The following is a 12,909-nucleotide window of genomic DNA, read 5'->3' as shown; positions in this document are numbered from 1 at the left end:
CATAGCAATTACTGGAGAACTGTGGCCAGTTACCAGTGCGCTTAAAAATTGTCAAAATAAGAGTTAGCATTGGATTCTGAACAGGCATCACGAGGTAAGGGTGAGTTGTGTGATAGTTTGATTGCTTAGAGATACTGTGGTGCTAAAACTGTTGGGGAGACACAATGAAGGACTGTTGTTGGTTTATAGAGGGTTATGACCCTATTGAGAAGTCTGTATGGTGATGGGTGTTGATCTACATATTCAGTTGAATAGGACAGAGATGCTACACATAGGACAAGACAACATATGAAACCATAAAAGCATGATATAGGCCTATTCTACTACTGGCAGATGCAGAGGAGTGCTTTGCCATTTGTCATTGAGATGCATTGTGTAATTAGAGAGTCAAGGACCCCTATCCTCTATCAAGGAAGAGACAGGCTTCCGTAACAAGGACTGATTTATTAGGGTAGACTAAAAGTGGTAGGCTACAATACCTGCTGCCTACTTGTTTAGCCTAGAAACAGGATTATTTATTTTTGATCTGTTCATTGTGTCTGTGACGCGTTCCCTCAAGAATGTGGTTCTCTTCCTCTTGCTGTACAGTCTAATTTCCCTTTGGTGGCTTACTTCACTCACACACTCGAGGATCTGTCGTTTGAGGAATCTGGAAAACACCAGCGGGGAATGAGAGGAATTTCTGCTTTTCGTTTTCCCTTTTTCCGCTTTTTACTTTGGAAGTCCCTGCGCAGCTGGGCTCTTGAGTTTTCTTTGTTTCTTAACGGGGCAAACAATAACAACATCTCATAAACAATGGAGTTTGTTGATTAGGGGTTGAGAGGGAGGGTGACTGTTAGCTGTGGTAGTTGGGTTTGCTGGCAAGGCTTTAGATATACGGCTTTGAAATGACAAAAAAAAAAAAAATCCCTTTATTTTTCCAATACTCCTCTCTCTGATTTATTTTTCTAAATGATTCTGCTATGATGAACGATGCATGGATGGTAATGTTCGGCCTACATCAATGAAATCTCACACGGCAACACAGGGTGACACTGTAACACTATTTTGACAGTTTGGGGATTTGTTGTGAGAGACCTCATAGATAATGTTATGCATGATGATGAGGACCATACATCTTAGTCTCAAGGCTTCCAATCATCATGTAATGCATATGGAGTGTATAAACTTAATCTTTTGTGGTTTTCTCTGTTGAGGTCGTAATAACATAGGTCCACTGAGCATACACACAAAACCTCTTCTCTGCAAGTGTAACTCATGAGCAAATAGTGCCACCCCGTGGACGTGTAGTCTTATGCATTGACATCCAACATGACCAAAGTTACAATGTATAAGCAATTTCAGGTGTTTCATTTAATTTACTCAAAACATATGGAGCAGGGTTAGGGTTAGCAATTCTAAGGGCCTTAAACTTTATTCACAGGATAAAGAAAGCGTCCACTCACCACACCCAATCATTCGTCCAAACACTCACTCGTGCAAACATTCTTTCACACGCACACGTCAAATGATATTTATCATCATCTTCAGCAAAACTGGATTTTCATCAGGAAAATGAACAGTCTTCATCAGCATATGTCTTCCATAACAGCGTCAGTCTGTGGTCATCATTTCGACTTGTAAGGATCTGACCATACTTTTACACCTATTGGCAGAAAACAAATATCACAATGATTATGAAGCAATATAGCATGATTGAAAAGGTTTGATTTGGGCTGATTCAGAGGCTTGATAATGAGACTATGGGTACATCGGTCACAATGCCGTAAAGGAGAATTGATGACGCAGTGGATCCCATTAACAATATGTATAACTACATTAGGAATTGTTGAAGGTTATTGAGGGGAAGATATGGACGATAAGGATTGTATGTTGTGGTTTCTAAGGGGCACACAAGATACAAAGGGAGGTACAAACGTACAAACTAACAAATGAAATTGCATAGGGAAACAAGACTGAATATAGAGAGAAAAGTAGGAGAGGACCACTGATTAATTGAATGGGAAAAAGTGTAATGAGTTAGCAGCTAAAGGCTTGGCTAAAGGTTAAATGACACGATCCTTTGCTCCACCGAGTTATTGCTCCCTGAGTGCTCAAGAACTCCAGCTCATGGACTTAATAAGGTATAATAGTATACCTCCGCATAATAAACAGCTGTCCATTCGGGCTTATTAATACGAGTCTTACCAACTGGTTGCACATCTGCTTGATTGATGCCGGCTCTGTTTTCCCTCTGGACTTGTTCTGCAGAGACAAAATACACAGTTTTTACAAATAGCCTACTGTAAATTCATAATGCAGTATAACTGGAATTCAATTGCATAATTGCGTCTAAATATTACAGTTTACTGCATTTTCATTACACCTCATAACTGCAGTTGGTAGGCAGACAGTAAAACACAGAGGCTTTCAGTTACATTGTAACATTGTGAGTTATGTTGCCAGAGCTTTAGCACTACGGGCTACATGTAGCTACTGTTATGATACATCCGAATCATGATGGCATCATGTTGTCTGTGGTCACATTTGTCACTGTGTAACTATTAGAAACGGACGCGAAGTGTGAGCTTTCATTACTGAAGTACTTACTGTAATCCGCTGAGTGCGTGAGGGGATGGAAAAATATAGGATAGAATGCAGCAGCAACAGCTGTTATAAAACCTCCGAATATCAAAGTTATTCTCCTGTTTCTTGACATGTTTGTTGTGTATTCACCTCCAAATGTACAGTGTGTGGCGCTGAATGTCTTCCAGGGTGAAGTTCACCAATGACGAAATGAACACTAGAAATTGAATACGTTCAAGATCTACAGGGTTCTGCGCTGCTTACATTCGTTGATTGTGTTGCGCAGCATCTCATGCGTTTGATCTTTCTGCCACTCCATACCTTTAGGAGCGGCCCCCACTCTGTCACGTGAAACAGCAAAACAATAATAAGGAAGTAACCATTAGCATCCTAGTTCAAGAGTATGTTAAGGTCTTTTTTTTTTGCTTGCACTTTAGATATGAGACTTTTCACAATTTGTGCACTCTATTTATGCTTCACAGTCTCATATACGGACAAAAATGGACCAAGCCTAATTCAGACGTTTGTCGTCCCTCACAGTCACATGGATGTTGGCTGGGTGTACACAATCCAGGTTTGTAAATTGGTCGAAAATTCAGTATATATTATATTATATTATATTAGTATATATATTACATATAGTATATATTAGTTCAATACTGTCACAATTTGCGTTACACTGAATGTACACATGAATGTACTTCACAGGAGAGCATGCATGCCTATGCAGCAAACGTGTACTCGAGCGTGACAGAGGAGCTGACACGGGTCAAACAGCGCAAATTCATCGCGGTGGAGCAGGAGTTCTTCCGCATGTGGTGGGATTCTGTGGCCACTGAGAAGCATAAGAAACAGGTAACTGCAACCCCGAGGTGTCACACTCACTACTCATCTTATTTTGTTATGCCCGATAGAGTGCAGCGGTGTGGTTTTCTGTTTTCGTCTGTATTTTTGTGTGAGGTCTCAGGGTTTGCAGTTGCAACTATTATGCCCCCAGCCCCCCACTATAGGCTATGGCAATTAAGGCAGTGTCACAATATGAATCTTGATTCGGCAAGCTATTGCAAGAATGCTAAATAATGTATTGATCTATCTTGCCCACCAGGTCCAACAGCTACTAAAGGAGGGTCGACTTGAGTTCATAATTGGGGGCCAAGTGATGCATGATGAAGCTGTGACAGATCTAGATGATGAGATACTGCAGTTGACAGGTAAAGTGGTTTTACAGCAATTTGTTTGGCTGTCTTTTTGTCTGGGCTTCCTTCACCCAGTACCCTTGATAAATTGATAAACCCTTAGCAACATGTATTGTAATGTAATGTATGTAACAAACACACACACACACACACACACACACACTGACATTGCAGAGGGACATGGCTTCCTGTATGAGACATTTGGAGTCCGGCCCCGGTTTTCGTGGCATGTCGACCCTTTTGGAGCCTCTGCCACTACCCCTGTCCTCTTCGCCCTGGCAGGGTTTGATGCCCATCTTATCTCACGTATTGACTATGACCTTAAAGATGGCATGCAGAAGAGCAAGGTACGATCAACACCTCTTCTACTGCCACTGGACAAGTCACAGTTTTATGACAAGACAAGGAGCCAAGAACATTGTCAATGCCTTTTATGCAGCATCTTGTCTGTAGTATCAAATGTCTGTGTGTTTTGACCAGAGGCTGCAGTTTGTATGGAGAGGCTCGCCCTCATTGAAAGACCATCAGGAGATATTCACCCACACCATGGACCAGTTCAGCTACTGCACCCCCTCTTACCTGCCATTCTCAAACAGGTATCCTCCACCCCTCTCCTACCCAAAACAACTGTCCCCCTCACCCACCATTTTCCATAAGTTAGCTCTTATAGCATACCCTACTTACTGCATTTAGAAAGCATTGCTTAGCACCAACTGAATTTCACTCTCAACATGACAACTACTCTCTGATCGGTTGTTCTTTCTTAGCTCTGGTTTCTATTGGAATGGAGTGGCCCTTTTCCCTGACCCCCCTAAAGATGGAATCTACCCCAACATGAGCCTGCCTGTCACCAAGGATACGATACACTACTATGCCCAGACCATGGTGGAAAACATCCAGCAGAGGGCAACCTGGTTCAGGACTAACCATGTGCTCTGGCCCTGGGTGAGTCTAGGCACAACCTCTTTCTCATACCTTCTTCTTTTCTAGAGGTCAATTGCAATGGCAATAATGATACATAAAATGTATATAGTGCTTTTCTAAGACCCAAAGACGATTTTAATAAAGCAAGTGAACGGTACGAAGGGGAAAAAATAAAACATTGAAAAAAACATAGCTAGGCCAGTAAAACAAGACAGAGGGAGAAGGAAACGGTGGGGGTGTATTACTTGGAGTGTTGTGATGCACCCTAGATATTTGATGTATCTTTTCCATTGACTGATATTCTATTTTCCTGTTTATTTGACATCACAGGGCTGTGACAAGCAGTTCTACAACTCATCAATGCAGTTCATGAACATGGACCCCTTAGTGGACTACATCAACCAGAACAGCAAAGAGTTTGGAGTGACTATCCAGTATGCCACTCTCAGCGAGTACTTCCAAGCAGTCCACCAATCAAATCTCACCTGGGAGGTGAGGGGAAGTCAGGACTTCCTTCCTTACTCCACTGGTGGGTGTTCAATGTGTCACTGCCCCAAACTGTTTCAATTTGCCACTGTTCTAAGAGTTATGTTCTTGTTCCAGAACCGTTCCAAGCATGGACTGGGTTCTATGCCTCCCGGAATGTTCTGAAGGGGGTGGCGAAAAGGGCCAGTTCCCAGTTACACTCTGCAGACACTCTCTTCACCCGCTACCGTGTCAGCTTCCCTGACGGATATGTCCCGAAAGACTGGGCCCTGGAGAAGCTGAGGGCCCTCCGCTGGGCTGTCTCAGAGGTGCCTGATCAAGATACTCACTGATATAAATGTCCTTTCTCTGATTTGAATCCTGATATATATATTTTTTTTCCTATTTGGCCACATATACAAACAGAGGCTTCTATAATATAATGTCAGAAGTTGAAATGTAAAAGCTTTATTTTTCTCCATGTTTTACCCCTTATTGTCTGCAGGTGCAGCACCATGATGGCATCACTGGGACAGAGTCTCCTAAGGTGGCTGACATGTATGTTCAGCACCTGACCCAGGCTATGATGGGAGTGGACGAGTTAGTGGCCGCCCTCTTCTTACTTCCCCAGTCCCTTGGTACCTCTGGCCCCCTCTACAGACGAGATTCAAGGAGCAAAGGTAAAGTGTATGGATCAACCTGTGCAATTGCTTGACTACTGCAACGCACTCTTGGCCGGACTCCCCGCTTCCGCCATCAGACCTCTGCAGCTCATCCAGAACGCTGCCGCTCGTCTGGTGTTCAACCTCCCCAAATTCTCCCATGTCACGCCCCTCCTCCGGCTCCCGGTAGCAGCTTGCATCAGATTCAAGACCCTCCATACTTGCAAGCAATGGTTAGCCCCCAAACCCCTGCACGATCACTCCGCTCTTCCACTTAAGGCTGCCCGCCTTGCATCGCCGCCTCTATGTGGATGCAGCGGCTGTGCCACTCGGTCACGGCTTTTCACTGTCCTGGTGCCCCGCTGGTGGAATGAGTTTCCCACCACTGTCAGGACTGCAGAGTCAATACCGATCTTCCGCCGTAGATTGAAAACCCATCTCTTCAGGCTACATCTTAACAGTCCTTTCTAAAGACCTCTTCACCCCCACTACCCCCCCTGTACTAACCCCAACCCCTAACCTTGTGACCTCTTCACCCCCACTTCCCTGTACAAGTTCTCTCCTGTTAATAAATAATTTAAAATAATAATAATAATAAAACATTTTTAAAAATGCCTTCTGGCATTACGACTGCCAATGGCCCCTGGTGTGAGCATTGATTACTTTGTCTTATGATGACTGTTGGATAGATGATTCACTTACTTAAACAAATGTATTTGTTGTAAGTCGCTTTGGATAAAGGCGTCTGCTAAATGCCATAAATGTAAAATGTACTATAGCATTGCTGTACAGCTTTGTCAACTAACTAGGAGATTGACCGATCAATCATTTTGATAATCTAATGGCAGGTGCCCACCAGGACCTGGAACAGCATGTCATGGTATACAACCCCCTGGCATGGAACATCACCACCTTCATCAACGTCACAGTAGCCTTCCCCATGGCAACCGTATTTGACGACGACGGACGGCCTGCTCCTGCACAGGTAGTCTACGTTAGAGTTAGAATTTTATTTTTCAAAGATGTGAGCCCCCTTGTGCTTAATAAAATCCTTCCATTTATCTGTAGTGCTATGACCCCCCCCCCCCCCCCCCCAAAAAAAAAAAACTGGTTTATTCTCTTCCTCCAACAGATCCAGAGGTCAGCTGAATCTAACAGCACCTATGACCTTTTCATTGTGGTGGAACTGGGTGGTCTCCAGTACAGGAAGTACCTAATCAGATTCTCTGAGAAGCAGTGCCATGTAGGGCCTAAGTGCATCATGACCCATGTGGCTAAGGAGGTGATGTTCCAGAGAAGGAGTGTTGAATACTGGATGAAGACAGGAAGGAGGCTCTTGCCTGTTCTGAATAAGTGTTATAAGATCATGTTTGATCAGAATACAAACCTACTGCACAGCATCACTGACATGTAATGTTGATCCATCACTACTTATTCTTAAAAACTAACTTGCCAAGTTAACTGCATATACAGAATAACTAACCCTAATTATTTACATGGTCATAGATTCATTCTGTGACATTCTGTGACTTTCTGTGACCTGACAGGCAGAAGCAGAGAACAGTGAGGATGAGCCAGGACTTCTGGGAGTACCATGCCAACGGAGACAAAGAGGCAGGGCCCATCTCTGACAACTACATCTTCACTGCTAATGGTTCAGCCTTGCGGGCCTACAAGGCTGTCAAAATGGAGATTGTCCCCGGGAAGATTGTTTCTGAGATCCGGCAGTACTTCTACAGGTAGGAATAGCAACCTCTCTGTCTTTGGGGTTACTTGTTACCCCCCCCCCCCCCTTCCTTGTTACTTGTTACCCCCCCCCTATTCTCATTCATGTGTGCAGGGAGGAAGCAGATGAGGACTACTCCTACTCAGTCATCACCAGAATACCAGAGGGCTTCCAGGACAGACTGCCGTGCAACAGGTTGGAGCAGAGCTATTCACTGGGCCCCCTGGTGATGAACAGAGAGGCTGTCCTTCGGACCACGACCAGTCTGAAGAACAACAGGACCATATTCAGTGATGACAACGGCTACCAGATGATGAAGAGAACTTACAGGGTGTTTGCCAATAACACCATTGCTAGAGTAAGAATGATTATGACATTGTATCTATGAGATAAGTGTGTTTTTGTTTGTTGTTGAATGTTATATTTCTTGCTATGCTTGATAAAAAAAAAAAAGTAATATGGTTCTATCCTGGCTCAAAATGAATAGTGATCCTATTGTTTTCCTGTGTTTGTGACCATTGCAGAACTACTACCCAATGGTACGGACAGCTTACATTGAGGATGAATATAGCAGGCTGGTCCTCCTCAGTGAGAGAGCCCATGGAGTGTCCAGCCAGTGTCAGGGACAGCTAGAGGTAACACACACACACACACACACACATACATTCCCTATCAACTTTCATATTTACTCACACACACTGACCCAATGTTTGTCCCAGGTGATGCTCCACAGGCGTCTGTGGAACAATCAGGAGTGGAACCTGGGTTATAACCTGACCCTGAATGACAGCTCCTTGGTGAGGCCTATTCTGTGGATGATGCTGGGCTCCCTGACCGCCACGTCCTCTCTCTACCAGAGGGAAGCGCTAGAGCTGCAGCACAGACCTGTAGTAATGCTCATAGACCAGCCACGTGAGTCAGTCCTCTCTCCTCTCAGTATGATAGGTGTGACAAATACTTTTCATACTGAGCTACTCTAGTGAGAAACAGTTATTTCTCTATGAAAATTCCTAAGACAGGAAAGGAAAAATTAAGAAATGCTAGCTATCGTCTCTTGTAGTTTTAAGGATAATGATCAACCCATTTCAATATTAGTATGTTTCCTGTCTCGTTAGTGATCTAAACCGTATAAGGACATGTGACACGTGTGTCAGTAGATTCCCACAGTGTGCTGTTCTGCCCCCTCTAGAGAAGCCATGGAATGAGAAGGATCCTCGGGGTGGATCTCCGGCACGGCCTGTGGTCCTGCCCAAGAACCTCCACCTGCTCACCCTGAGTGTCCCGGGATGGGCCTACAGCTCCAACCACACCCTGCACCTCCAGAACGTAGAGACAGGTAGGCCACTGGCTACTGCATCTCTACTGTAAGCCATCGTATTTTTGTCTTGCCATTGGTGTTGTTGTATTGTGTTGTGCTTTTGAGGAAACTAGACACCTATATATTGGACTGAGGAACACAGCGGGGTACAGATCTGTTTAAGGATTGTAACTTAGAGTCTGTGCTTTGTGCCCAGGTAAAGGGTTGCGTTCAGAACCAGACTATGATCGGGTCCTGTTGAGGATCATGCACCTGTATGAGGAGGGAGAAGACCCAGTTCTGTCCCAGCCTGCCAACATAAACCTGAAGGTAACTCAAACTACTGGCGGATGAATACAACAAATACTAGTAATGATACTTTATTTCCTCCTTTACACCTGCATTTAAATGTCCATTACCTACATAAACAGGAGGTTCTGCATGGCATGGGTGAAGTGAGAGCGGTGGAGGAGCGTTCTCTCACAGGAACCTGGGATATCTCAGACCTCAAGAGGTGGAAGTGGACAACAGAGGACCCAGAAAAGGGTGAGAGGCTTTGTGGCCAGTTTCAGTTAAACTTGCATGCATATTGCATCTGAAAGAAATTAATTTTGTTAAAGTGAAAAGAAGTCATCGGTGTGCTTTTAGGAATCAACAACTATTGATCAATGCTCTCTCTAATGTGGTTCTTGATTATTACCATATTTCATGGTCTTCACATTGTTAGTTGTGCATTTATTTTTGTTTGTCTGTTTCAGAGGTCCCAAAGTCGTGCGTTGGCATGAGAGATTTCAATGTGACCATATCGCCCAAAGAGATCAGGACCTTCTTCATTTACTTCAACATCAAGAACTAGACTGTGACACTCAATCTCCCATCTGTCTTCTGTGAAGATAACTAAAGGCTTTGTGAGGCTGCAGATTAAGTTCTTGCTAAATGAAAAAATATATATAATTTGCCAATGTGTTTTTGTCAACTGCTATACAGATCTAAGAGACATTTGATTTGTTTTGTACAGACTGGTACAGTAGTAAGTAGTAAGTCTTCTGATTCGATAATAAAGGTATTTCAACACTAAGTTTCCAGAGACCCTGTGAGTTTAAAGGTCTTGAAAAGGTCTCTGTAGTTGTTGTCTCAAAGAGAAGTGACAACTGAAATGCAGAACAAACCCCATTAAAAATGAATTGAGTAAGCTTATCTCAAGTGTGTTGGTGAGACACTTCCTGTTTGTGAGTGAGATCTCACGAAGGGTCCATACAAGACTGCATAGTGTTATGGAAAATACATTGATAGAACTATTTTCAGGTTATACACTTTCATATGACTGATACAACTTGTGTAACTACTGTGATTACATTTTCTCTTGCCACACCTCTAAAGTTCTATAGCCATTGTTCTGAGAAGCACTGTATGATTTACCATATGAACAGCGGTGATTTCGGAGGGAGTGGTGGGGGAGCGCAGTAATGGGGGAACAGACATATCTTGCCGATAGGTGTGAAATGTTGAACGCCGATTGATCAGTAAGAAAGCGCCGATTGATCAGTAAGAAAGTCTCCCCATTGTTCATTCTCTCCCGCCCTCTCTCACGTAAACACAAGCCCATCAGCCAATAGCCTTGGCGGCGCCTACCATTATGTTTAAACTGTATAAAAGACAACCCTGATAATCGTCTCTTCAGACTTGTGCTGAACGGACCCCGGATCTACGCTGGGCTGCTGTTACGCTCTTGTCTCTTGTTTGCAAGCAATAAATACCGGACTCAGATATTGTGGCTACTCAGGACTTGTTTCTTGATTCTTACCTCCGAAGAGCTGAAGTACAGAGTGGTAAATCCTAGACTTCCACCACAATAGCTACTTGCTGTTGTTGGCCTCACAGAAGAGGACTATTCCACGGAGTGATATCTACCACACCTTTGAGAATGTATTATTTTCAGTGGAAAACATACACTTAAGAATGATCCTTGATTGGACCAACCAAAACATTTGTAGAATGGTTTTCACTCACACACCTTGTTTGAATACTTTCAACATCAGCATCCTTTCTCTCTTGCTTAATAAGTGTTAGCAATGGTTTCCTTGTCATGTCATGTCAGATCAGTACCCCAATGATGGGGAGTGCAATTAAAGTAATCAAACTGGGCCACTGTCTCCAAGGCAAGCTATCTGATGGCCTGTCCTTTTATGTATTTGATGAATGTCCGGTTCAGCACTTCAACATTTTTATTTAGGAAGGGAAGCCATTCTTATGTTTGAACATTTTAGACACATTCAGTCGTTATTTCAAGTGACGCCAACCATGTTGATGGCTAAAAAAAAACTGAGCATGCGTCAGTTTCCAGAGCGGTTGAGGTGAAGACAAGAGATACGTATCTATTTATGTAAGGATATACATTGTATCCGAACTACTTTGCTTGAGATGCATCTTATGACATTTGTCTTGACCCTCTTTTGGTCTGGTAAGATATGCCGAAACAATTAGATCATCGGCACAAACATATGTCTATTCTTAGATATGTCTTTACCTGTTACCATAGTACTTTTTGTGGTGTTTTAGTTCTGCCATGATCAAGGGAAATGTCAGTATCAGAATGATATAGATTTATTTTTTACTTTTGTAATTTTGAATATTCTCATTTGTTCTGATATGTAGTGTATGCAGGTAATTGATAGACCCATTTTGACTTGTTATTGCATTGTTAGTTTCAGGTAGTAAGAAAGAAGTGGATGCTACCACCCTGACTCTATTTTAACAAGAAACAATTTGTCAGAGTTATGCCCTCTCCTTGCTTGCATCACACACCCAATTCTGCTAGATTACCATATATTTATTTACATGAACTCTATCATTGTATAACTTACTTCCTGTAGGATTCAACATTGGTATGGCTGACCTCCAATACAGGCAAACCTCAGGGACCAATCTTATGGTCACTCAGTCCCCTGTTAATATCCAGGCCACAGTTGGGGACACTGTGCACATGACATGCCACTGGAAGATCCAGCAGAACCAAACTAGGGCCAATGTAGAATGGTTCAGGGTTGACCCCACACTCCCTGAGGTCAAGCATCTTGTAAAGACGCACTGTGCCCAAGAAAATGAGAAGAGTGATCTTGACATCAAAAAGGTGGCCCTAAAGGATGCCAGGATTTATTTCTGCTTGGTAACCCTGGAGATACCAATGTTTCAGCAAGCGCAGGGTGCTGGGACTACTCTTGAGTTGAAGCCGCGAATGGTTGAGGGGAGGGATACCAAGGATGAGCGACCTCTACACCAAGGTAACCCTCAATCACAGCTCTTTATACATATACAGTACAGTAGATTTCAATACAACTATAGTGTAAATATTCAAAACCTTAGAGTCCCTACCTCAACAAGCAATGGTGGCTTTTTCTAGCAGTGTCAGGCAGTTTCTAAGACTTAGACTAAGAAATTTTTTTTTACACTTTTTCATTTTTATGCTCGGGAAAGAAATTCTTGCTTCACTTGGAAGGGGAAGCGAGAGTCGTGTCTCTCGGCTGATTGCACGTCTGCCAGTCCCTTAACATTGCCGTGGCTGATCGAGGAGCTGGTTCCGTTCGACGGGACGCCACTGGGTCCTCTCCAAATTCATAATCAAGTAAGATCAGACAGAGTAGGGAAAGTGGTAGGATTTTTATTATTTTCTACTTTTAACATTTTTAACAATTGTTAACATTTTTATTATACTGTCTGTAATCCCTTTTGATATTTTTGCTATGCTGTAAAGCTTTAAGCCTAAATAAAGATCTAACCTGCAATTAAAGCAACAGTTTTTCTAAATTTAATTAAGTACTTTTTTAGTCACCTAAGATTTTATACCCTCTGTGGGGGGACATGCAGCGTTCGGCCTGTAGAGGGAGCTACAGGACCGTGGCCGGGGTTGTGTCGGCGAGACTTTTGTTGCACACCTGCTGCGAATTAAGTCTCGCCGGCGAATGTTTAAGATGGGTGTGCTTCTGCCATTTCAGTAAGGGAGCTAAGCTGGAGAAGCGGGCGACGAGAGCAGAGCACCAAAAGAGAGACTTTGAACGAGGCTGGAAAGCCAAACCG

At 43.3% G+C, this 12,909-nt stretch overlaps 2 protein-coding genes across 2 annotated transcripts; one reads left to right on the top strand and one right to left on the bottom strand.

The window, feature by feature from the left end:
- Window positions 1-431: 431 nt before the first annotated feature.
- On the bottom strand, window positions 432-2,754 carry smim20 (small integral membrane protein 20). The gene is made up of 3 exons (XM_083669318.1): window positions 2,590-2,754; window positions 2,188-2,244; window positions 432-1,645 (listed from the first exon to the last, which is right to left on the bottom strand). The coding sequence occupies exons 1-3, from the start codon at window positions 2,696-2,698 to the stop codon at window positions 1,608-1,610; spliced, it is 204 nt and encodes a 67-aa protein (XP_083525444.1). The 5' UTR covers window positions 2,699-2,754; the 3' UTR covers window positions 432-1,607.
- A 180-nt stretch (window positions 2,755-2,934) lies between these two features.
- Window positions 2,935-10,598, top strand: man2b2 (mannosidase, alpha, class 2B, member 2). The gene is made up of 19 exons (XM_083679339.1): window positions 2,935-3,139; window positions 3,274-3,420; window positions 3,671-3,776; window positions 3,936-4,108; window positions 4,242-4,357; window positions 4,529-4,706; window positions 5,016-5,214; window positions 5,289-5,479; window positions 5,656-5,830; window positions 6,661-6,797; window positions 6,945-7,222; window positions 7,360-7,551; window positions 7,653-7,896; window positions 8,063-8,173; window positions 8,258-8,450; window positions 8,728-8,874; window positions 9,053-9,165; window positions 9,267-9,381; window positions 9,594-10,598. The coding sequence occupies exons 1-19, from the start codon at window positions 2,969-2,971 to the stop codon at window positions 9,689-9,691; spliced, it is 3,084 nt and encodes a 1,027-aa protein (XP_083535465.1). The 5' UTR covers window positions 2,935-2,968; the 3' UTR covers window positions 9,692-10,598.
- Window positions 10,599-12,909: the final 2,311 nt, after the last annotated feature.

This window comes from Argentina silus, assembly GCF_951799395.1.
Source record: "Argentina silus genome assembly, chromosome: 1".
Lineage (NCBI taxonomy): Eukaryota > Metazoa > Chordata > Actinopteri > Argentiniformes > Argentinidae > Argentina > Argentina silus.
The sequence above is the reverse complement of the archived record's forward strand: the minus strand, read 5'-3'. Positions and strand labels throughout refer to the sequence as shown.

Excerpts from the sequence above, each read along its gene's own strand:
- smim20 (XM_083669318.1), bottom strand. The coding sequence starts at position 2,698 with ATGTCAAGAAACAGGAGAATAACTTTGATATTCGGAGGTTTTATAACA. Across the intron at positions 2,245-2,589 it reads CACGCACTCAGCGGATTACA|AACAAGTCCAGAGGGAAAAC; the intron begins GTAAGTACTTCA and ends TTGTCTCTGCAG. Across the intron at positions 1,646-2,187 it reads AGCAGATGTGCAACCAGTTG|GTGTAAAAGTATGGTCAGAT; the intron begins GTAAGACTCGTA and ends TTCTGCCAATAG.
- man2b2 (XM_083679339.1), top strand. The coding sequence starts at position 2,969 with ATGTTAAGGTCTTTTTTTTTTGCTTGCACTTTAGATATGAGACTTTTC. Across the intron at positions 5,831-6,660 it reads ACGAGATTCAAGGAGCAAAG|GTGCCCACCAGGACCTGGAA; the intron begins GTAAAGTGTATG and ends ATCTAATGGCAG. Across the intron at positions 8,174-8,257 it reads AGTGTCAGGGACAGCTAGAG|GTGATGCTCCACAGGCGTCT; the intron begins GTAACACACACA and ends TGTTTGTCCCAG.